The sequence below is a fragment of the Macaca mulatta genome, chromosome 2 (assembly GCF_049350105.2).
Source record: "Macaca mulatta isolate MMU2019108-1 chromosome 2, T2T-MMU8v2.0, whole genome shotgun sequence".
NCBI lineage: Eukaryota > Metazoa > Chordata > Mammalia > Primates > Cercopithecidae > Macaca > Macaca mulatta.
The window spans coordinates 79,076,627-79,101,309 of NC_133407.1; the positions used below are offsets into that span (position 1 = coordinate 79,076,627).

The 24,683-nt window shown below is 35.6% G+C and overlaps 1 protein-coding gene across 5 annotated transcripts in view; it reads right to left on the reverse strand.

Moving 5' to 3' along the window:
- Positions 1 to 3,341: 3,341 nt before the first annotated feature.
- The window catches only part of WDR49 (WD repeat domain 49), a 187,050-nt gene continuing 165,708 nt past the window's right edge, over positions 3,342 to 24,683 (reverse strand). For 4 of the 5 annotated variants that reach the window (XM_077991631.1, XM_077991632.1, XM_077991629.1 and 1 more), the window contains one exon: positions 3,342 to 3,649. In XM_077991631.1, coding sequence (XP_077847757.1) covers positions 3,531 to 3,649 — 119 coding nt within the window. In that variant the 3' untranslated portion in view covers positions 3,342 to 3,530. Of the gene's footprint in view, positions 3,650 to 6,292; positions 6,347 to 24,683 lie in introns of all 5 variants that reach the window. The other variant, XM_077991630.1, reaches the window with a different exon arrangement.

The window sequence follows — 24,683 nt, forward strand, 5'->3', positions numbered from 1 at the left end:
AATGTGATTTATCCAGAAATAGGCCATTACTTTTCCTACCAATGGCAGAGACCATCACTCTGTCCTACTAAGACCATTTAATGAAATTGTTCTGCAAGGACCTTATATTAGAGCAGTTCAGGCAGAATGTTCATTTTCCTGTCTCTTGAGGAGTAAAAAGCAATAGCCATAAATTTATTCTCCCTGGTTTATACTCTTTTAATAGACAATGAAGACAATACAATTTTCCATAAAATATTGCACAAATTTTTAAAATATTTTCCCAAACCTCTTCTTTCTTCAATCCTATTTTGCTCCTAGAAAATCAGGGGGTGGGGGAAATTATTCATTAATACAAGCCAAGGTGTCTTAGTATAAGGTTGATTGCCATTACTGCCCCACTGTAAAGTATAAACCTGGGAATAGATATAAAAACCACACAAGGGGTTACAGTTATTATCTCATCATTTTTCTTATCTTTTTATAGTTTTTTCAAGTAAAAATGCACTTAATTCCAAACTTTAAAAATATATAAGCAAATGCCCTCAACAGTAAAGAACTTAAAAGTTAATTCTTCCATTTAAGCAAGGACTCATTTCAGGCAATTTTTCTTGGTCAAGATTGTTCCTAAATTTTGAGTGATAATAGGAAAATGTTCTGTCAAAAGAAAAGGTTAAATTATGTTTAGTGTAAATATAAGTAATACAAACAAGGTAGCCTATTGAAGATTATGACATATCCTATTTTAATGTGACCAATTCCTTTTACCATAGAAAAATGGATCATAAGTAATTGAATCTGAATGCTAATTTGAGAAACAGCTTATAATGCCTTCAGTTCTGTTAAGAGTTGATAGGTGAGATCCTGCTACCTGCCTAGAAAATTAGATGCTGTGAGTTACAAAAGAAGAGTAAGACATATAAAAAAGATATTGTCTTTTTTCTTCTTTTTGTGTTTTTTCTCCAAATTATTAGAAACAGTTACATTAAAATAAACTCTCATACCTTTAAAAGTTCCCTTCTCATTGAATATATTTATGAGACAACTCTTCTTAATTCCTTTGACAGAAGCAGCCCTGATGTCAATTAAGGGTGGAATTAGAGTTACAGCATAATACTATGCACATGTAGTAGGCTATAGAAAGAAGGTCTGTCTATATGAACCGCACTATCTCAGGCTATCACATCAAACAAAGCTATCTTCAAGGGTAAAAAGTAACATATGTTGAGCAAAAGAATGTCCAAATTATGCCAGAAAAAAATATGCCAAATGATGAATTTCCAACTTATGCCAGTGGGCTCATTCAGTGTTGGTTTAATAAACCACTACGTTTTATATAGCTTCACTTCAGAACGCTGAGGGTAGAAAAGGTGCATTCTATTTATATGTGAATATCTGGTACCTAAAATAGTCTTTTGTACATGCCTTCAATACTTACATGAGGGATGGCTGGATCAGTGGGGAAAAGAGCCTTTGCAAATTATTTGGTACCCGCATTCTACTTCTATAACATCTTAACATTCCATTAAATTTCTGGGAATTGGCTCAGATTTCACTCCATTGTACTATCACCAACCTATGATTCATAAATCATATGCTCTGAGTTTGAAATGATGGATTATCCAATCAAACCTCCTACCCAGTGCAAGAAGTCTTTGCAATATTCCTTTTGAGACAGTTACCCAGTGTCTGCTTGAACACCTCAAATAATCTTTTTGTCCAAAAGCAACTTTTCATATTTTAAACAAAATTTACCTTGAAATACTTTCAAATTTACATAAAAGTTGCAGATATAGTTCAAAGAACTGCTATCTCCATCTCCACCTCCTCCTGTTTCCCCAATTGTTGGCATCTACTGCATGTGTGTGTTTCATCTATATATCTATCCTCCCAATCAATAAACAGATGTAAATATAGATATGTATATGTGTCACCTGTGTGTGTATATATATACATTTTATATATACATATAATTAGTATTTTCTGAATCATTTTATAGCAAGCTGAAAACATAATTTCTATCATATGTAAACATTCTATTATTATATTTTTCTAAAACAAGGACACTCTCCTACATCATCACACCACCCAACAGACAAACAAACACACATGCACACACACACAGAGACAAATATACTTTTCTCCTACAGTCTTTCCTGTATGTAATTTTCATTCCATGAGGAGGGAAGGTGATATGAATAGCAGTCGTAATGCCTAACTCAGAATGCACTTCAATGTAGTTAGAATAGGCAGCTGTCTTCTGAAAATCTTTCCGTCACTGCCTTCTCCACCAAACAAAAATATTTGTTCCACTGGTGCTGGAAAGTCTACTGTTAGAATTCATTCCAATGGCTTTATACTATTAAGAAGCAAGTGAACCAAATGATAAATGACAAATACCACGGTTTGGAAGTAAAACAGACCTGGGCTCCAATCTCAACTCTGCCATTGATAATTGAGCTCTCTCCTAATAGATTCATATCTCATATTTTAGCTCTAAGCTAATATATTCATATGATTATTGTGTGGTTTAAACACAATGGACATTTGCAGTTGCTATACCAAGTGGTCCCCTACATATTGCAAATTATTTTCCTTTACTACATGTATTATTGAAAAATTCTTCTTAGACTACAGCTTGTTTTGAAAGGACTCTTTAAAATATAAATATACAGTAAGTCATTATAGTTATGTAAATGAATTTACCAATTCTTTCTATAGGACACAATAAATAAAGCAGAATAATAATATTAGTTGCCTGGAACATGATTATATTTATAAATAAAAATGGGTCAACAAACAGAGGCAGTAAGTTGCAGAACCAAATATTTCCCACTTGACTTTCCACATAAAGTGGGTCATTTATATAACCCCAGGCCCTTTGATTTTTTTCAAGACTATTACCTCTTTGATGTGCTATGATATTCAATTTTTTTTTATTATACTTTAAGTTCTAGGGTACATGTGCACAATGTGCAGACATTCAATTTTAAAGTACAGTATAATGAACTATTGAAGTAGATCATATGCAGTAATTTCCCAATAAGCTTATAGAATGAATAAAATCCAATAGGAACTAACAAGAAGTGATGCTATTGACAAGGTCTGATTACTATTATGAGAATTATTTAAAAAGCACTAGAAAGTGTAAAAAAGTGGAAACAGTTTTCTTATTCACATTTGTAGATATTTACTGTATCAGTACTTTTCATATATTTCAATGCAGGTTTTACAATGAAAATTGATCAAAAATATTTGTCTATAGGAACAACCAGAAGGGCAACTGGTTAGAACTTTGTTCTGGAATCGTAAATTTTTTATATAAAAATTCTTGAGAATAAATACCAAGATGATGCTCCAACTTTAGTTCAATATTTATTTTATTAGGAATACAGAGAAATTGAAAGATGATGGATAAGAGCAGTACTAAATTATCCCATGAAGACAAAACTTCCTGAAGTTCAAATATAAAATAAAAGGCAGAATTCTTGATGCTTTTTCTGCATTTTATATATGTACTTTACGTGACGATGAAGTTTTTCCTATTATAATTACTTCTTATTTTTCTTCACTTCACAACTTTTTTCTTGGCATAATTGCTTGGCTTTTCGTTCATGATCCAGAATTTCCTTGGGAAACAGGTTTTTCTCATCAAATACAGCTTTCAAAGCTATAAAATGATGAGGAAAATTAAAAGTAAATTATATTTGTTAAGAGACCTATTTAAATGAAATAGTGGGAAGAAGATTCTCAAATTTTGCTTTTTCTAAAACTCTTTGTAAAACACAGAGTGTATTTGGGGAAATTTTCTCTAAGCTTCTGCTATTCTGTTTCAATTTACATCTAAAAGTTAAATTTTAGTAGAGTTTGTTCTTTTAATGCATATATCTTAATAGAAATCCACCATTCTAAGGGTAGAGGATTATAGAAGTTTGTGTTTTCCGTTTTTGTTTTTTAATCTACTTAACAGCTATCAAGACATAAAGAGCCAAGAAAAAATTATTCTTTATTGAAATAAGACAATTAAAATAATCAAAACACAGTTTTACTGTCTGCATGAATAAAGAAGTGCATCTACAATCACATCCATAGGGGTTGCAGTTTTAGGAAAAAAAAGAACCAAATTATTTCCATAAGTGGTTATATTGTGCATCAGTGAGAAGTAGGAAGAAACTGCGCCATGCATTCTAGAAAATAATTTTGGCATTTTGCATAATTTTATTATTTAAACAAATGCTTATTGAATGTCTATTATACACAATGTTCTATGCTCAGACATAAATGAGGCACAAATACGACTAAGTCATGACCTTTCTTCCAATTGGTGGAAACTAGAAGCAGTAACCAAATAACCAAAATATCATATACAATAAGATATCATTCCAAGAGAATATAAGCAATGCAAATTCTGTATAAATATGTAAGAGATATTATAACAATATATAAAGATTTTTTTAAAAGCTTTAAGAATTAGGTACTTATTTGAGGTAGGTCTTGAATTCCAGATAGGATTTTAATTGATAATAAGAAACATGGAGGTGGGGAAGAATTGGCAAGGGTTGGATAGGAAGTGTCAACTAGAGAAAAAATGGTGAATAAAGAATGGAAAAATAGGCCGGGCATGGTGGCTCATGCCTGTAATCCCAGCACTTTGGGAGGCCAAGGCAGGTGAATCGCCTGAGGTTGGGAGTTCAAGCCCCGTCTGGCCAACTTAGTGAAACCCCATCTCTACTAAAAATACAATTAGCCAGGCATGGTGTCAGGTGGCTGTAATCCCAGCTACTTGGGAGACTGAGGTAGGAGAATCGCTTGAACCCCAGTGGCAGAGGTTGCGGTGAGCCGAGATCACACTATCACACTCCAGCCTGAGCAATAGAGTGAGACTCTGTCTCAAAAATAAATAAACAAACAAACAAACAAACAAACAGGATGGAAAAATAATAACTACTATTGGAATAACTCTAAATAATTCAGTACAATTTAAAAGAAGCATAAAATATGTGAAAGAAAGTAAAGTGGAATAAAGTTGGAGCTGGACCTAGGAACTTTTTAAACACTAACCAAAAAATATGAAGTTTAAAAAGCAAACATCGAATGACTTTACAGTATAGTGGCATCTTTATATATTTGGATTAAACACAAAATAAAACAAAAACTTTCCCCTTCCAGTATACACTATACTGTATATAGGAAGTATATGTAGACCTTGGCTACAGAAGTCAAGATCTTCCCTCTTCTTCTCATGGAAATCATATAAAAGCAACCAAGAAAATGAGAGATAATAACTTTGCAAATAAATTGTACTTTAACAAAACTCAAAGACAGATGTAATCTGCAGCTCACAAAATATAAAGAAGCAGAACAGCTGAGACAGGACAAAAGTTGCTCAAGAAAAAGTGAAAAGTATAGAGAGTATAAGAAGGCCAGCAGCAGCATCTTAGCATGTGCTGGGAAAAAGATAGTCACTGTGAGTGACAGGCTCACCAGGAAATACAAATGCTTTATTCCTTATATACATGGATGCTAAAAAGAGGTGAAGGTAGCTGGAAGCAGAAGTTCTCTGGGACCTTGTTTTGGATCGGTGAAATAGATGAGGTAGGGCTACCTGTATCACACACATGAGTCATTTTTCGCTAAAGCACTCTGTCCCCATGGGATGTAAAACCTGAAGGATACCCTATTCTCACATCCCAGCCTCTTACTCAAGGATTTACCACGTATTTCAAGTTAAAAAAAAAAATCCACCTCATTAAAGCTAATTAATTAAAAGAGGAAACTTTTAAAACTAACACAGCATGAACACAAACTTATATAAGGAAAAACTAAAACCAATCAAATTGAAAAAAGAGCAGCAAAACTAATCAATACATGAGTTACCACCAGAAAAATCTTGCACAAACATTGTTACCAAGCATTTTGACAAAATTAAATTTTAAAAATTAAAAAACAGCAGTTGCCTCCATGAAGGAAGATCACAGAGCAGAAGTGAAAAAACTCAGGGAAGAGATGAAGACACAAGAGGAAATGATTAAATATGAGGTAGCAAAACTCAGAAATAGAGGCAAAAAAATCACCAGGGAAAACAGAGTTCCTGGAACACAATAGGAAACCTAGAGTATAGAAATGAGAAAAAATATATAATAAAAGGAAAATTATAAAAAGAATGAACTAGAAAAATAATAAATGTTGAAGACACACAAATAAATAGATCTACAAACATATAATTAGAGTAGGTATTATATTAGTTCGCCTTCACACTGCTGATAAAGACGTACCCGAAAATGGGAACAAAAAAAGCTTTAATTGGACTTACAGTTTCACGTGGCTGGGGAGGTCTCAGAATCATGGCAGAAGGCAAAAAGCACTTCTTATATGGCAGCAACAAGACAGAAATGAGGAAGAAACAAAAGTGGAAACCTTTGATAAACCCATCAGATCTCATCAAAGTTATTCACTATCACGAGAATAGCACGAGAAAGACTGGCCCCCATGATTCAATTACCCCCCCCCCGAGGTCCCTCCTACAGCACGTGGGAATTCTGGGAGATACAATTCAAATTGAGATTCGAATGGGAACACAGCCAAACCGTATCAGTACTTAAGAAAGAAAACCAAAATATAACAAATATTTAAAGGCATCATTTAATACAGGTTTCTTCAAATAAAAGTCAATCTGACATATGTCGAAAGGACACATTGTGCACTAGGAATAATTGACTTAGAATACTCAAAACCAAGTCATATCCCAGTAATGTTATTAGACTTTAAAGATAAAGAGGAAATCCTCTGGCAACTATACAAAATAATCAAGTGACCTAAAAAGGAGGAAAGTATCTTGCATTAGATATTTTATAGGAATGACCAACACCAGAAAAGAGTAGAGCAATGCCTACAAGATAATCAGGGAAAGAATATGTGAGCTAAGAATATTACATACATTCAAGCTGTCCTTCAAATCCAAAAACTATCAATGGTGTCAATATGTAAGAAATTTAGGGATCATTGTTCCGCAGAGTCCTCTTTGAGGAAATTTCAAAAAGCTAAACTGAGTCCGGGCACGGTGACTCACGCCTGTAATCCCAGCACTTTGGGAGGCTGAGGCAGGTGGATCAAGAGGTCAGGAGATGGAGACCATCCTGGCTAACACAGTAAAACCCGGTCTCTAACAAATACAAAAAAAAAAAAAAACAAAAAAACTAGCTGGGCGTGGTGGCAGGCACCTGTGGTCCCAGCTACTTGGGAGGCTGAGGCAGGATAATGGTGTGAACCCGTGAGGCAGATGTTGCAGTGAGCCAAGATTGTGCCACTGCACTCCAGTCTGGGCGACAGAAGGAGACTCTATCTTAAAAAAAAGAAAAAAGAAAAAAAAAAAAAAAGCTAAACTGAGAAATGACTGAGAAATTTTTGAAAAAAATAACTTGGTGGTGATCACTGAATATATTTAAGTGTAGAAGTAAAATTAAAACAATGTGGAGTTAAGGATGACAAAAATAGAAGGTAAAGTCCATGTGCCTGACAATGTATGAATGATACAATTGACAAAAATTATGAGGATAAAGGAGAAAGAAATCTTGTTTATGATAAATCAGAGACAAAGAATAACATTGAAAACTGAAAAATCAACTAATAGCATAGGCAAATTTAACAAAATAAAAGTAAGCATAAAGAAAATCATGTTATGGAATGAAATTGTGTGGTAGAAGGGAGGCAGGAGAATGAGAAAACAAGTTTATTCTATCATCACTGAGCATAGATCTAACAGTGTCTAAGAGAAATGAAGAACTAGAGGAATTACATAATTCCTATGATTATAAAGTTAACCACTAGAATAAATATACACACAAACATAAATAAAAAGCTACAGATGCAGTGAAAAATTTAAAAATATATAAATAGCATAAAACAGTCTGAGAAACAAAGTGTTTAATATATAAATATACAGATACTCTATTTCCCAATTTTTTTAAAAAAATGATTTTTAAAAAATGGATTAAAAGCGAAACAACACATCTGAAATAAAATGATTCAGGAATTTATTAATAAAAGAATGGAAAAAATATATTAGACAAATGAAAGAAGTTTCACCCTTGACTGACATACTTGCCAAAGAAAGCAGGGATCATGTTCAAAATCATAAATACATATAGAAACCCTAAAAGTTTACACAGAAACTTGTAATAGCGGCTGCAAGAAATAGATGACAGTGGGAACAATACAGAACATCATCATAGGAGGGAGGGAAACTTCTCAATGAATAATTTTTTGTATGTTCTAATATTTGAATTCTGTGAATATTTTTTAAGCAATAAGATGAAAATGAATAAATCTGGAACTAGCATTAAGCAGAGATAAAATGAAAGACAATACTTTCTATTTGCCTAATACCAGTGATATGAGATAATGTGGATATCTGTACATCAGCAGCTGGTCCTGTCCCATATGACTGCAGATTAGCACTTTAGAAGCACAAGCAATTCTGACGCCTTTGAGCCCTTCTGAGATATATTGTAAAAGCCAGAATGTTACTTCTGAAATAAATTCTGTTTTACTGAGATTTGTCTCTCAACTAGATGACAAATTTTCATTGTAATTGACTGGGTTTCAAGACAATTAACCCAATAACTGATAAGTCTTTGTAAGATATTGAAAGAGACAAACTCACTTGGATGGTTCATTTTTAATTTTTTTTTCTTTTTAGTTAACAAACGGATTATAAAAAGTACATATGCAGGGGTGGGTCCCTGTTTCTTGGGCCTGAAAGTTACAATTTTGGGAGCTCTCTTTAGAAAAAAAGAATATAAAATTACAAATATAAATTTATTCATAAAAGTGGCTTTTTAGGATAAAATAAATTTCAACAAATTTCTAGTAATTTTTAGAGTTAGGTCCTTTTCTCCTGAGATCTCTTTTTAAAAAGATACCTGAAATGCTTACCTGGAAATGACTGTTGCTTGTAACCTTGCTTCTGCTCTTCACCTAGAACACTCTCAAACTCCTAGCAATTTCTAATACTCAAAGGGTCTTTGTAGATGAAGCCCAGAAAACTTAACCTTCATTAGCTTCATTTGTAAATCTATATGTGGCAAAAATGATGTCATTAACTTAACATCTTTTAAATGCATAATGGTAATCAATTCCTCTCACTATTCGCAGTAACGTCTGCTAGGTTAATGGCATAATGATTTTTTATGATGATGTGTTGAGTATGTAGTAGATCATAATACATGTAAGAAATAATCATTTATTGAACTTGCTTACAATAATTTTTAAAATGTTTTTAACCTTACTGTGATGACTTTCTTGATGTATTAAGTTGCGTAGGGTAAAGTTCACAGCTATGAAGTCAAATATTAATATAAGTGTTGCTTTGAAGGGATTTTGCAAATGTAGTTCAAGTTCCTGATCAACGAACTTTAGATAAGGGAGATTATCCTGGATAATCTGGCAAGCCAGACTGAAACAGATAAAAGGCCTTAAAAGAAGACTGGAGGTTCCCTAAAAGAGTGAAGAAATTCTACCAATGAACGTTTCTGCCTGTGCCCAGCCTGCCCATGATCTTTCCTTCTTGACTTAGTGCTACATATTTTGAACTTGCTCAGCCAACCCAACAAACCCGTAAGTCAACTTCTTGTAATAAATCTCAATATGGAGTCCTGCTGATTTTACTTCCCTGTTTCCCCTCTGACTGATACACTTTCCATGAAGTACACTATCACAGGATGATGGCAACAACAACAACAAAAAAGTGATGTGTTCTTATTATAGCAAACAGGCTGATTTGTCAAATTTCCTGTGGTTTGTGTCTGGAGATGGTTGAATACCACTTGTAAAAAAAAAAATATATGAACCAGAAATACCATTTGACCCAACAATCCCATTACTGGGTATATAAAGAATTATAAATCATTCTACCATAAAGACACATGCACACGTATGTTTATTGCAGCACTGTTCACAATAGCAAAGACTTGGAACCAACCAAAATGCCCATCAATAATAGACTGGATAAAGAAAATGCAGCACATATACACCATGGAAAGCTATGCAGCCATAAAAAAGAATGAGTTCATGTTCTTAGCAGGAACATGGATGAAGCTGGAAGCCATCATTCTCAGCAAACTAACACAGGAACAGAAAACCAAACACCACATGTTCTCACTCATAAGTGGGAGTTGAACGATGAGAACACATGGACACAGGGAGAACATCACACACCGGGGTCTGTCGGGTGATGGGGGCCAAGGGGAGGGATAGCATTAGGATAAATACCTAATGCATGTGGGGCTTAAAACCTAGATGATAGATTGATAGGTGCAGCAAACCACCATGGCACATGGATACCTATGTAAAAAACCTTCACGTTCTACACATGTATCCTAGAACTCAAAGTAAAATAAAAATAAAAACAAATAAATAAAAATAAAAGTTGAGAAAACAAGAAAATTTATGTCTACTTGAATACACAACTTAGACATAGAATTCAGCATCTGGATGGCAAGGAAGCACAACAAGATTTAGGACACAGCTGAAACCCAATGTAAGGAACCCAAGGAATCCCGTAAAATGATCCAAGAGCTGAAATATTAAATAGCTATTTTAAGAAAAAACCAAACTGAACTTCTAGAACTTAAAAATTTACTACAAGGATTTTATAATACAACTGGAAGTTTTAACAGCTGAATAGACCAGGCTGAGGAAAAACTTCAGCACTCAAAGACTGGTTCTTCAAATCAACTCAGTCAGACAAAAATAGAATTTATAAAAAATGAACTAAACCTCTGAAAACTATGAGATTATGTAAAGAGACCAAATCTAGGACGCACTGATAATCCTAAGAGGAGACAGAATAAGCAACTTGGAAAATATATTTGAGGATATAGTCCACAAATATTTCCCCAATGTTGCTAGAGTGGTTGACACACAAATACAAGAAATACAAAGAACCCTGGCAAGATACTATACAAGAGGGCCATCCCCAAGGCACATAGTTAGCAGATTCACCAAAGTCAATGCAAAAGAAAAAAAATATCTTAAAGGCGGTTAGTCAAGTCACATACAGAAAGACCACATCAGGCTAGCAGTAGACTTCTCAGAAGAAACCTCACAAGCCAAAAGGGATTGGAGACCTATTTTCAACATACTTAAAGAAAAAAGATTCCATGCAATAATTTCATATCCCTCCATACTAAGCTTCATAAGTAAAAGGGAAATAAAATCTTTCTCAGACAAGCAAATGTTGAGGGAATTTATCTCAATGGGATCAGCCATAATTACAAGAGTCTCTTAAGGGCATCTTAAATACAGAACCAAAAGAACAGCACCTGCTACCACAAAAACACACTTATGTGCATAGCCCACAGTTCACTATAAAGCAACTATACGATCAAGTCTACATAACAACCAGCTAAGAACATAATGACAGGATCAAAATCTCACATACAAATACTAACCCTGAATGTAAATGGGCTATAAACCTAACTTAAAAGACATAGTGTGGCACGCTGGTTACAAAAACAAGACCCAATCATCTGCTATTTTCAAGAGACCCATCTCACATGTAAAAATGCCTACAGGCTCACGGTAAAGAAACAGACAAACTTCTCCCATTGAAACAGAAAACAAAAAAGAGCAGGAGTCCCTATTCTTAAGCCAGATAAAACAGATTTTAAACAAATAAAAATTAAGAAGGGCATATGCATATAATCCAACAAGAAGATTTAACTATCCTAAATATACACATACCCAGCATTGGAACATCTAGATTCATAAAACATGTTCTTGGCCTATGAAAAAACTTAGACAACCACACAATAATACTGAGAGACTTCAACACTCCACTGACAACATTAAACAGGTCATCAAGGCAGAAAACTAACAAAGAAACTCTAGGCTTAAACTCTACACTTTATCAGTTGGACCTAATTGACACCTACAGAACACCCCACCGAACAATCAACAGAATATATATTCTTCTCATCTGCACATAGAACATATTCTAAGATCAACCACATGCTTCCTCACAAAACAATAAATGTCATTCATTTAAGAATTGGAAAAAAACTATTCTACAATTCAAATTGGACCAAAAATAAAGAGCCCAAATAGCTGAAGGAATCATAAGCAAAAAGAACAAAGCTAGAGGCATCACATTACCTGACTTCAAACTATACTATAAGGCCACAGTAACCAAAACAGCATGCAACTGACACAAAAACAAACACATAGACTAATGGAAAAGAATAAAATAACTCAAAAATAACGCTGCCTACCTACAACCATCTGATCTTCAACAAGGCCTACAGAAACAACCAATGGAAAAAGGACTCTCTGTTTAATAAATGTTGCTGAGATAACTGGCTAACCATATGCAGACAATTGAAACTGGACCCTTACCTTTCAACATATATACAAAAATTAACTAAGGATGAATTAAAGATTTAAATATAAGACCCAAAACTAGAAAATTTCTGGAAGAAAATCTAGGATATACCCTTATTGACATCAGTCTCAGCAAAGAATTTTTGGCTAAGCTCCAAAAAGCAATGGTAGCAAGAACAAAAGTTGATAAGTGGAACCTAAATAAATAAAAAAGCTTCTTCACAGCAAAAGAAACCATCAGCAGAGTAAACAGACAACATACAGAATGGGAGAAAATATTCACAAACTATTCATCTGACAAAGATTCAACGTCCAATTTCTATTAAAAGAAAAACTTAGATCAACAAGCATAAAACAACACTATCAAAAAATGGGCAAAGGACATGAATGGACACTTCTCAAAAGAAGACACACAAGTGGCCAAAAAACATAGGAAAAATATTCATCAGCACTAATTATCAGAGAAATGCAAATCAAAACCACAATAAAATACCTTCTCACACCAGTCAAAATGGCTATTATGAAGTCAAAAAACAACAGATTCTTTCAAGGCTGTGGAGAAAAGGGAAGGCTTATACACCATTGGTAGGAATGTAAATTAGTTCGGCCACTGCAGAAAGCTGTTTGGAGATTTCTAAAATAACTTAAAACAGAGCTACCACTTGACCCAGAAATCTCACTACTGGAAATACACCAAAAGGAAAATAGATCATTATACCAAAAACACACATGCACTCATGTGTTATCACCATGCTATTCACAATAGCAAAGACGTGTCATCAACTTAGGTACTCATCAATGGTGGATTGGATAAAGAAAATGCGAGATACACACACACAGATACATACACACACACACACACACACACACACACACACACCATGGAATACTATGCAAGCATAAAAAAGATGAAATCATGTCTTTTGCAGCAATACTGATGAAGCTGGAAGATATAATCTTAAGCAAATTAATGCAGGAACAGAAAGCCAAATACCACATGTTCTCACTTATAAGTAAGAGTTAAACATTGAGCACAAATGGGCATAAATATGATAAAAATAGTCACTATGGACTACTAGGACAGGGATGGAGTAAGGGGCATGGTTTGAAAAACTACCTATTGGGTACTATGCTCGTTACCTGGGTGCAATATACCTATGTACCAGACCTGCATGTGTGTTCCCTGTATCTAAAATAAAAGCTGACATTTTTAAAAAGTAATAAATAAATAAATATACAGCTTATCTTAAAGCACCCTCAAGTTCCCATATGATCACAAGCTTAGGAACCTCAAGCCTCCAACTTCTTGCCTCCCAGGCCATATAACTTATTTAGAATCCTGAACAGTAGTTTGCTTAGAATAGTGAGCAACAGACACTGTGTCTAGATTCATCAGGTCACATTCCTCTTTAAATCTTCTGAAGGCTTCCCTTTATACTTAAATCAAATTTTTTTTTCCCAGGCAACATGGTCCCACATGACAAGACCCCTGATCGCCCTCTAATCTCATCTGATACCTGTCTCCTCACTCCATTCTAGCAACAGTGACCGCTTTTCTGTCCCTGGAACATGTCAATTTTGTTCTCAGTGGCTTCATACTTGTTTCCTGTGCTTGGGACATTCTGGCCCAACATCTTTGCAGAACTTCCTATCTTAGGATTTAGCTTAAATATCAGAGAGACCTCCACTGATGTTCTTCCTAATGTCACCTTATTATATTATCTTGTTTTATTTTCTTCTTAGCTCTTATCAATATCACTCTCCAAACTTATCATCTTTATTTATTTACTTACTTATTACCTATCTCTATTCCTAGACAATAAATTCAGCAGCAGTAGACTTTGTTTGCCTTTGTATACCATATATCTCTAGTACCCAGCATTGTATCTGGTTCATGGAAAGGGATTCAAAAAGTACATTTGTTGAATATATGAGCACATGAATGAAGGAACTTTCAGGCATGCAAAGGCTTTGGCTCATTCCTCACCCTTTGGAATCCCTGCATTCCAGAGACCTGGGGACCCTATAATATTGATAAAAGGGTGATTCTCCACATCATATATATACATATACATCCATTTAACCACAACCAAGTTCTTAAAAATTAACATCTAGTGTTATCAGTAACCACTTACATTCACTATTCCCTTCCTGGGAAAATATGACATTTATATACTCATCACTTCTCTTTATACTTGGTTGCCTGACGAGGTTTGTTATAATGATAGCCAAAAGCTGTTTTCACAGTGATGAAAAGGGAAGATGTGGTGGTCAGGAAAGTATCCAAAACATTTTCTCTATAATAAAATGATTCAAGGATCTCAACACAGAAGAATTGGTTTATATATTATCTTCTGGTCTTTCCCTTGCCTGCTAATTGGCAACTAACTATATCAGCTGAACAACAGCGGCAAAACTCACAAAGATACCCTGGCAACAAGGGACTTGGCAGCTATGTAATGTAGTATGCAATGACTACCTGTCTATGAGTGTACGGCATTCTGAAAACTCCTTCCTAATTCACATTCTTCCTCCTATTCTGTGTCCTATTTTGTGTCTTCTAGACAAATCATCCTTATTTATCAAACTTTTATGTGCATAAGAATCACCTGGGGATCTCATTAAAATACAAATTCTCATGCAACAGATCTGGGGTAGGTCCTGAGATGCTGCATTTCTAAGGAGCTCCCAGGTGATGCCCATGCTGCTATCCACTGCCCGCATCTTGATGTCAAGGTTCTGATTTCTAAATCTAAGCTCTAGGTCAGTATTGTCAAATGTCCTTTTATTTCAGCCACCATCCAGTAACAACCAGGCAACAAAGCAACTGGTTGGTGAGAAAGAGTGGTGATGATTAATCAAAATACTTCAATAGTTTTCATATGACTCTCGAATAATGGTTGCTTGGGACCTGTTGAACCTTTTAAATATGTTGTTCACATATTAATGAGTTCTGTTTTATAGACCCCAACTTTTGGTATGTGTGTATTGTATTTGTGAATTTTGAGATAATTTAGTATTATGTAAACAAAAATGTAGAGCAATAGGAAGGATTTCTACTTTTAAAATGCCCCTGAGTTTTCTGTTCATTCTAGATGTTCACTATCTAAAAGGTTCTGAGGTAAGCCATGTGTAGCAATCTCTCGTTTATCATATAGTCAATGTATATATCTATGAATGCTTTCTTCCTGCATTTTAATTATTTGTTCAAGTAAGAACTTTTATATAATATCAAAGATTATTTTTCTTTACTAGTGCTAGAGTTAAAATAATATTCTAAAAGAAAGATACATTAAACTAGATTTTACTAAAAGCTTATGTGTATATTTTTCACCTGTAGTTTAAGGGGTAATGTGAAACATTGTGTGTTCCAATGAAACCCTATGTATTATCTCCAGCACACCCTTCTGGGTTGTTAGATTCTGGTTGAGTTCACTGTTTTTGAATTATTTTTGTCCCTCTTTTCAAGTTGCAAGTCTCTGATGGATATGCAAACTTTTCTTATCTACTAGAGATTTGATTTCCTCTTCTCCTTGGAAACACCACTTTTGGGATTTACTTCAAATTGGACTGGAGTCTGCTACCTTGCACAAATTGTCAACTCTCCAAACTTTTCAATCTTATGTGTTTTTTTTCCACATTTAACTACTACTTTCCAAACTAATATTTTCAGTTTTTCTCCCTCCCACCTAAGGACATTACCAAGAACTAAAACCTGACATCCCAGATCCGTATACAGACTTTCGGTTGCCTTGCAGCTATCCCTTTCTCCCAGGATCTTCAGGATTTCAAAACAGCTGACCTTTGCCTCCACCTGGCAATATAAATTCAAGTGGTTTTGTAGGAGCAACACCAACAAGAACCCCTGAGAGACTATTTCTGAGACTCTGCTTTGCCCCACCCAGGAGCTTTAGGATCACTTCTAGGTTGTTCAGCAATGAGTGATACTCATTTTTCTTAAACAAAATGTGGATGAGACTGACAATGCTGAACTTTACCTCAGTCCAGTGCTCCTGGAAAGTGAAGACATTTAAGAAATCTCTCTACCCTTTCATGTTCTAGAAACAGCTAACCACAAAGGACTCCTCTCCTCTCGTATATTCTAAGACCCTCTCTTTCCTTCCTCATGAGTCCTATAAGAAACATAGATGACTTTCTCATCTACCTATCTCTACAAAAGCTCAGACCTCCTTTCTTGTCTTTGAGATGTTCCTGTTTAATGAACTTTCTCCGTACTGCAGTAGGCTGAATAAAACCATCTCTTTGTTTCATACACTTCGTCTTTCACAGAACAACAACAGCTACAACAAAACAATTCACCTGAAGTATCACTAATAGAGCATTTTCTCCACACTGTTTCAAGTTTTAAAGATTTTACAGATACAATGTGAATGGGTCCTGGGGAATTTACTGGCAAAACCTGACCCAGAGCCAGTTCTAAGTAGCTTCCAGGATTTTGAATAAGGCATATCAAAGAGGGGTTTCAAGCTGTTTAAGAACCAACTGGGAACAACTTGAAAGCTAAAAGGAAAGTGCGAAGAAAGATGTTTCAAGTTGAAAGGGAAAGAAAGAGAATACCAAAGGACATAAAAAACCCAGCAGGTATGGCTAAAACATCACCTGGGGATTTTAAAGTGTTTGAAAACCGTCCCAAGTTCCAAAGTGATAGTTTAGGACATTGAAAGTGAGACTGGCAAAATGCCTCTCATTGTACAATTGCCAAATAACTTATGCATGAGGTAATTATGGAGATTGCAGCAAGGTGGGTAAAATGCAGTACAAAGACATAAGGTAGATTCTGTAATGATAGTGTGCAGGAGAAATATATTGGTAATTGAGGTTTTTTGAAGTGTTGTTTAATAACAATTTTTTAATTCAGCATTATCCTTCTGAAAAGATGAACAATTTTAAATGAAAATAATAAAAAGAGGTAATACAGTAAAATGGCTGGTTTTAGAAATAAGAGCAAGAATAAGCAACTAGGGAATTTGATTTGAATACTATTTGAACAGGGGAGGCTGCATTTAGAAATATTAATAGCATAAACACCTGAGTCAGTTTTTTAGCATCCCCATCTAGGCTCTAGCCTTACTATCTATGTGAACTTAGGTCAGTTATTTGAATTCTTTATGCCACAATTCTTCATATAAAAAATGTGGGGAATAGTAATTCCTACACTGTAGAACTATTTAGTTGAATAATAATACAGGACATTACCAGTAAATAAAATGTATCCAAGTCTTACTAGGTATCAGGCACTGTGCTAAGGGCTTCACATGGGTTACATTATTTAATGTTCACAGAAACATTATGATGATAACTAAGATGAAGCCTACCTTCAGTTGAGGAAACTAAGGCACACAGTGTTTACTTGAATTGCTTAAGTTTACAAAACTAGCAAGTAGTAGAACTTTGTTTTGAAACCAGTCTTACACTTAAAATTTTGTCTTTATACCTTTATCATTTCCATGGTTTATTCTCTTTATAAATTGCAATTCCCACCCCCACCCCCAAAGACAACCGTCACACCTTATAACTTACTGGGGATAAAACTGTAATTTTAAAGGTCCTAACATGATGTAGAAGGACCAGGAGTGGAGAACAAGCATGAAGGGGCAGATAAGATGAGAATATGCCCAAATGTATTGCCCAAACTTTTTGATGCCTGCTCTGTGATGACAGACTCAAGCCTACAATGTCTCCTTTGCTAGCTGGCATGTTGTTGGCTAAGGGGCAATGGAGAGACACTGGAGGAGAAATGGATTTGTCTTCCAAGTTCCAGTTTCTCTGTGCTCCTCTCCCAAGAATCCTGCCCTGCAGTTTCTCCAGCACTAGGCTCTTATAGGATGACTTCTCCAGTACCAAGCTCTTGCAGTAGCTTTTCCAGCACCAGACTCCGGCAACGCAGGTAAGGCTTCTCCAGAACCCAGAGCTAGCAGTGTCCCCTGTCAGCAATATGCCACCTATCTGGTACCACTCCATGAATGGTTTTCCATAATATCCTTGACAAGCAAGAGGCCAACTGTGTGACTCTTCCGTGTGAACAGCCTCCCCTGTACCCTCTTAATGGGTTTGCAGTAAGTTCTGAGAAACAGCACCTTCCTATGGATAGTTTCTCCTGAAACCCTGGTGGTAGATTTCTGGTAAGTTCCACATACAGCATCTCTGTGGGTTTGCCATTCAGTGAGGCAGCCCTGGGATGGGTGGGACTCTTCCTCGGTCAATATATCTCAGGCCTGGGAAGTAGTGGCTGCTCTTTCATTTTCCTATTCCTATATTCCTTAGAGTTCTGCTTACTTCTTACTAGTCAATTTTCTATAATACACATGCATCAAATCTAAAATCAGAAGAAAAATATTGAACTTAATTCTAAAACAGGCCTATCAACTATAGTTTCTTTTCAGTTATCACTTCTTTTTCCTTTCTATGATGGCTAGTTTCTTGGAAAAGTGTCAGCTTTCTTTAGTAAGTGTCCCATAGTCACCTCCATCGCAACATATCTTAGAAACTAATGTCATTTTCTAACTCTATATCATCCTCTTCTGTATTTCCTCTCTCAGTGATAGCCTTTTTACTTCAACATAGTTACCCAAACTAGAAGACTGATCGACATACATCTCTTATTGGGTACATAATCCTTTAAATTCAACCTCCTTAATGTCTCCCAAGCTAGTTATTTCCTTTCTAGGTTTTCGTCATCTTCAAAATCATAATAGATATCATCTAGTGAATGGTTAGTGTGCTAGCTATCGCGCTATAATCAACCCACATAACTCCAAGAGGCAGGCATCATTATCCCAATTTTACAGCTGAAAAATAAACTGAGACTTACTAGGGTGAATAATTTATTCAGATATAAACGAATAGTAGAAGGCGAAGTGATGACTCAAAAGCAGAGAGCTGACTGCACACAAGTTCTCATTACTATAATATTGCTGCCTTCAGTCTAGCCCCATTAGACTAATGTATCTACCACAGTTTTCAGAACGCTTCTCTAAAATGCAGATCTGGTCATGACACTTTGTTTTAAACATTTCAACAGGAATTTTGTTTCTGGATAGGATTTAATAGGTAGTTGCAGGTTATCTTTCTCACTGCACCAGATAGGAAAAAAAAAAAAAAGATAAATTACAAATGATATGTTTAAAGCCATCAGAAGGCTGTGGAAGCAATGATGACCAAAATAAGTAATTCCAGAGATGGTAGGGCCCTTCCTAGATGAGCTAAAATTGCAAGTATTTTCTTCTTTCTGAGGATTTATTATGTTTGGGCATTGCTAAGAAACAGACCTGCATTCGACTGAGAGACTCTATCATGGGAAAGTAAATTTGGAAGTGTTTTGATGGCTATGTGGGTTGGTGTGATGTATTGGAATCTAGAGAAATGTCAGAGTTTGGTCCTTCTTTCCCATAGGACATTCTCTGAGCCCTGGGGTGGTGTGGGAGACTGTGGATTGGACTGGAAATGCAGAGTAATGTTTTCTGCAGTTTTGCAGTACGTGGGAGACAATACCCCACTAAAAGGAGAAACCTAAAACAGACATTTGAAATCAGAAGTGGACTAAGCCTAACTAAACCTGTACCTCAGCACTGACCCGGCTCAAGTCCTAATTAGATTAAGGTCATCAGCGTCTTATTCTCTCTGCTGAATTAAGGAAAGAGTGAACGGTTTGCTGAGAGAAAATATTAATTTTGGTGTCTATAGATCTTTTAAATTTTCTGTCATATAATAAAAAATTACAGGACTTGTAGAGAAGCAGGAGAAATGAGACTAAAAACCAAGAGGAAAAAAACATGTATTAGAAGCAACCCAAGGATTATCCAGATATTGGAGTTAGTCAACCAGGACTTTAAAAATTACCATTATAAACATGTTTCAAAAACAGAGAGAAAAGATGAACAAAATGGATGAAAAAAATTTAACTGAGAACTATAATCTGTATAAAAGAGATTCAAGTGGCATTCTAAAACTGAAAGTATATAAATATGTGTGTATATATATAATTTCAGATATACATAAATGTATAATCTGAAACTGGGAACTGATTAGATGGGTTTAAAAGCAGACTGGTCAATATAAAATATACAAACTGAAGCCTACCTAAAAAAATAAAATGTTCTTCCATTTTATTTATTCCATTTTTTAATTCCACTTATTAAAGGAGCATCAAAAACATTTGTGATATAATTAAACAGTCTAGCATATGTGTAATTGCTATTCCATCACAGAAGAGAGCAGGAATAGAATAAAACATAATTTGGATAAAGATAATGGCTGAGAATTATTCAAAATTGAAGAAAGATGCATTCGATAACTTTCTATGAACCCCAAGTAGCATAAATACACACACACACACACACACACACACAAAACAGTACTTAGACTCATCACAGTAAAACATCTGAAAACCAAGGCTAAAGAGAAAGATTTTAAAAGCAGCCAGAATAAGATGATTCAATAATATTAAGAGCAGGATTTTAAACAGTAACTATGGATGCAGGGAAATATGTTAACTTTAAAAAGTTGAAACAACAACAATAACAACAACCCTGACATCTAGAGTTTTAAATCCAATGAAAATATCCTTCCAAAGTCAAAATGAAATAAATACATCTTTCAGACATCTAAAAGCTGGGAAAATTATTCACAAGCAGGCCCATATTTTAAGAAATTCTGTAGAAAATTCTTCAGACTGAAGGAAAATGGTCTCAGATGAAAGCCTAGTGTCACAAGAAGGAATAAAGAGCACAGGAAAAAGCATTGTAACTTCTAGAACAATCACTTTAAGAATAATACAAATAAATATAAACATTGAAGAGGTAATATAGGATATAAAATGGTAAAATTCAGAATGATTAAAATATTTCAATAGCTCCCTACTTCTGATTAAATAAATGTCAAAGTCCTTAGTATAGTTTACTAGATGCTCCATTGCCCCCCACCTACCTGTCTAGCCTCGTTTTCTTCAAGCTCCTTCTAGAACCCAGCCAGTGGCAACTACATGTAACTCCCTTAGCACACCATATTATTTATACCACCTTAGAGCTACCTATACCACTCCTCTACCAGAGTATCATCCCTCGCTTTTTTTTTTTTTTTTTTTTTTTTTTTTTCCAACCTGGCTCATAGCAACTTAACTTTTAACATCTAGTTCGGGTATACTCTGGTTTTCCTGAAAAGTCATCTCTGGATTTTCATGTGTTCCCATAGTATGCAGTATGTATCTCTATCATAGCCCTTGTTGTAGAATATAATTATTTGTCTATTTATCTATTTCCCCACTCCACTTCGATGTCAAGATCTCTGAAGGCTGGGTATCTACATATTATCTCTGCATCTTCAGCATCCAGCACAAATGCTACTATATGCAATCTAGCCTAGGAAAAGCTAAATACAAAAATGAACAAACATTATTTCAGTATCTGTTTGTGAAAGACTATGATATCACAGAGTGTATATACAATCGGCTTCAATCCTCCAGAACTTTATTTGTAAATGGCACACCAGTACCTCTAACTTAACACCTTCCAAACACATTTTACTTTACCTCTACTAACACGTGTAAAACTCAGTTAATGTCTCAATGCCTGAAGTCACTCATTGTAGCCAACTTGGATTCATTTTGACTTTTGCTCTTTCCTCAACCTTGATATGTCCTTCCTCACTATTTCCTTGTTTTCTCCCTCATCTTTGACCCACTCATCCTTTAAGTCCCAGCTCGAATGTGACTGAATTCTTTCCCATGCTCCAGCCAGAATGAGTCAAACTTTTTTCCTGGCATTTTCATGGAACCTCATTGGTGGTGTCCTATGTCATCAATAATCTGCATCTGTTTCTCTCACAAGTTGGTGAAGCTTTTAAAAGAAAATTATTTTCACTTGCAGAAAAGGCAAGTAAGAGGAAACACTTTCAAAACAGGGAAGTAAAAGAAGAAAAACTGAAGAAAGAAAATTAAAAACCAAAAGAAAGAAAACATCTTTTAAAAACCGTGGGGAAGTTACAGGAAATTTTAATAAGAAATCCAGGGGAAAAAAATTCTCTTTGAAAATTTATTAGAGTCTTTTAAGTATTTTGGTTATTTCTGCCCAGCCATTAACCCCACCTCCTCACCCACACATCTTCCCTGCCCATGTGAAGAATTCATGTGTGGCTTCCTTCTGCCACAGATTATATAAAAGATTCTTCATAGAAGCAGGAACTCTCACCCACTGAAGAGAGGTCTTTTCTGCGTTCATTACCTGTCTCTCTCGCTTCTTTCCTCCAGCTTTTGCATATTCTCTGTCACCTATTCATCTTGCCTCAATTCTGACTCCATTTTCTGTCTCGGTTTCCTCCTGTATGTATACCTGTATCTGGACTATCTTTACAACCTTGTCCTATGTCCGGATCTTTTTTAGTGGTCGTTCCTGTTTCATGTCTATTTGTGGCTCACAAGGACAAGATAAGTACTTCCCATATTCATTCTTTCCCCCCCCCCCCCGACAGGCTAGTGCAGTGGTGCAATTTTGGCCTCCACCTTCCGAGTTCAAGAGATTCCCCTGCCTCAGCCTCCTGTGCAGCTGGGACAACAGGCATGCACTACCATGCCCAGCTAATTTTTTGTATTTTAGTAGAGACAGAGTTTCAACATGTTGGCCAGGATGGCCTCAATCTCCTGACCTCATGATCCACCCGCCTTGGCCTCCCAGTGTGCTGGGATTACAGGCATGAGCCACCAGGCCCAGCCCCCATTTCATTCTTAAAAGTGAGTCATCCTGGTGAAAAATGATGGGATGACAGACTGAAATCCTTATCAGCCACACTAAGAGTTATTTAGAGCTATAGGGGAGTTTAAACCTTCCCTCTGGAGGCTGGGCAATTGAGCTTATTGAAGTACATTGAAAACACGAAGATTAACAGGTAATAATATACAAATTTATTAATGTACACATGTGCATGAAAACCCCACAAAATATGAGACTCAAAGAAGGGCCAGAGGGTTGAAGTTTAAATACCCTATTCACAGAGAAGAGGGAAATGGCAAATGGCAGGGTGGAGGAGGGAGGGTGAGGGGGTAGGCAATTTTACAGGAAGAGTAAATACTTTTTAGAGGAAATGAATGAGCCCAAGGAACAGAAAATAGCCCGGGACAAAGTTTCTTTGTGCTCTGGCGGAGCTGATGACAAGTTTTAAAAGGTGAGGGGTAGAACTGCACTGTGAACAAAGGTTGTCTTATTATGCAGGTAGTCTTTTAGGTTAAAAAAGAGTTATTTAGAGCATTCTCCAGAAAAGTAGGCAATAGCCTGTTTGGATGTGGTGATGACTTTTAATTTCTCCTCTGATAAATAACATTTACAGGTTGTTTGATGAGATTCCTAGAGAGGGGGTTCACTACAGTTGCATTTCTTTAGGAAGAACCCTCCTCAGTCAGATGGGGGAATTTCAGAGAGAAACCCTCCCTGAACTTTGAAAGGAAAAGCAGGGTAGACAGCAGGAGAACGTAAGAGAGACTGGTTCTGAGGCCTTTCAATCCACTTCATTCAAAGCACTTAACATGCCAAAGTGGCATATTTTGGGGTATCATTTTCTGAGCCCGCAAAAAAGCTCTAAAGTTCTGGCTTCGTTTTTAAGAAAAATGAGCAGAAACCATAGATTACCCACACAAGAGCAAGCAAAGAGAAATTCTAAGAAAATGGTTTTTTTTTAAAGAAAAAGAAAAAAAATACCTGATAATAATTAGACTGTAAACTATGGTAATGAAGTATGACAGCTGTACCTTGCCTATAAGTAGAATTTCAACAACAACAAAAATGTTGACCAGCTGTTCTCCCTTTCCATAGGCACAAAGCAAAGAGGAGACTCTTAAACTTCCCTAACTGTGGATATAAGGAAACACCTTTCTACTGCAAACATTATTGTTTCTCTAGGATGATGCTGAATCCCAGCTCAGAGGATTTTAACAGTTTTGAAACCACAGATCTCAGATGGCTTAGTTTAATTCTGATTTTTTCTGATTCTTACAAGCTGAAAACTTGAACTTTTTATTAATTATTTTAAATGAGCTTCCCTGCAGTGTCCATATGCTTTCTGAGTGCTTCACTGAGAATCAGGTTGTGTTACATATTCTCCCACAGGACCCTTCTTTGCTGGAAGAATTTTTCTACAGAATTATTCCTCAAACTTTTAAGAATTCAGAAGACTATAATAGTCTGAAAAATAAAGAATTATTTTGTACATCTTGTTTCTATATCTTTAGACATCATTCACTTATAGTTTCCAACTTAAGCTTTCTTGTCTTCTCATCTCATTAGCCTAGCTCTGCAGCTGGAAGACTTTAAGACAATACA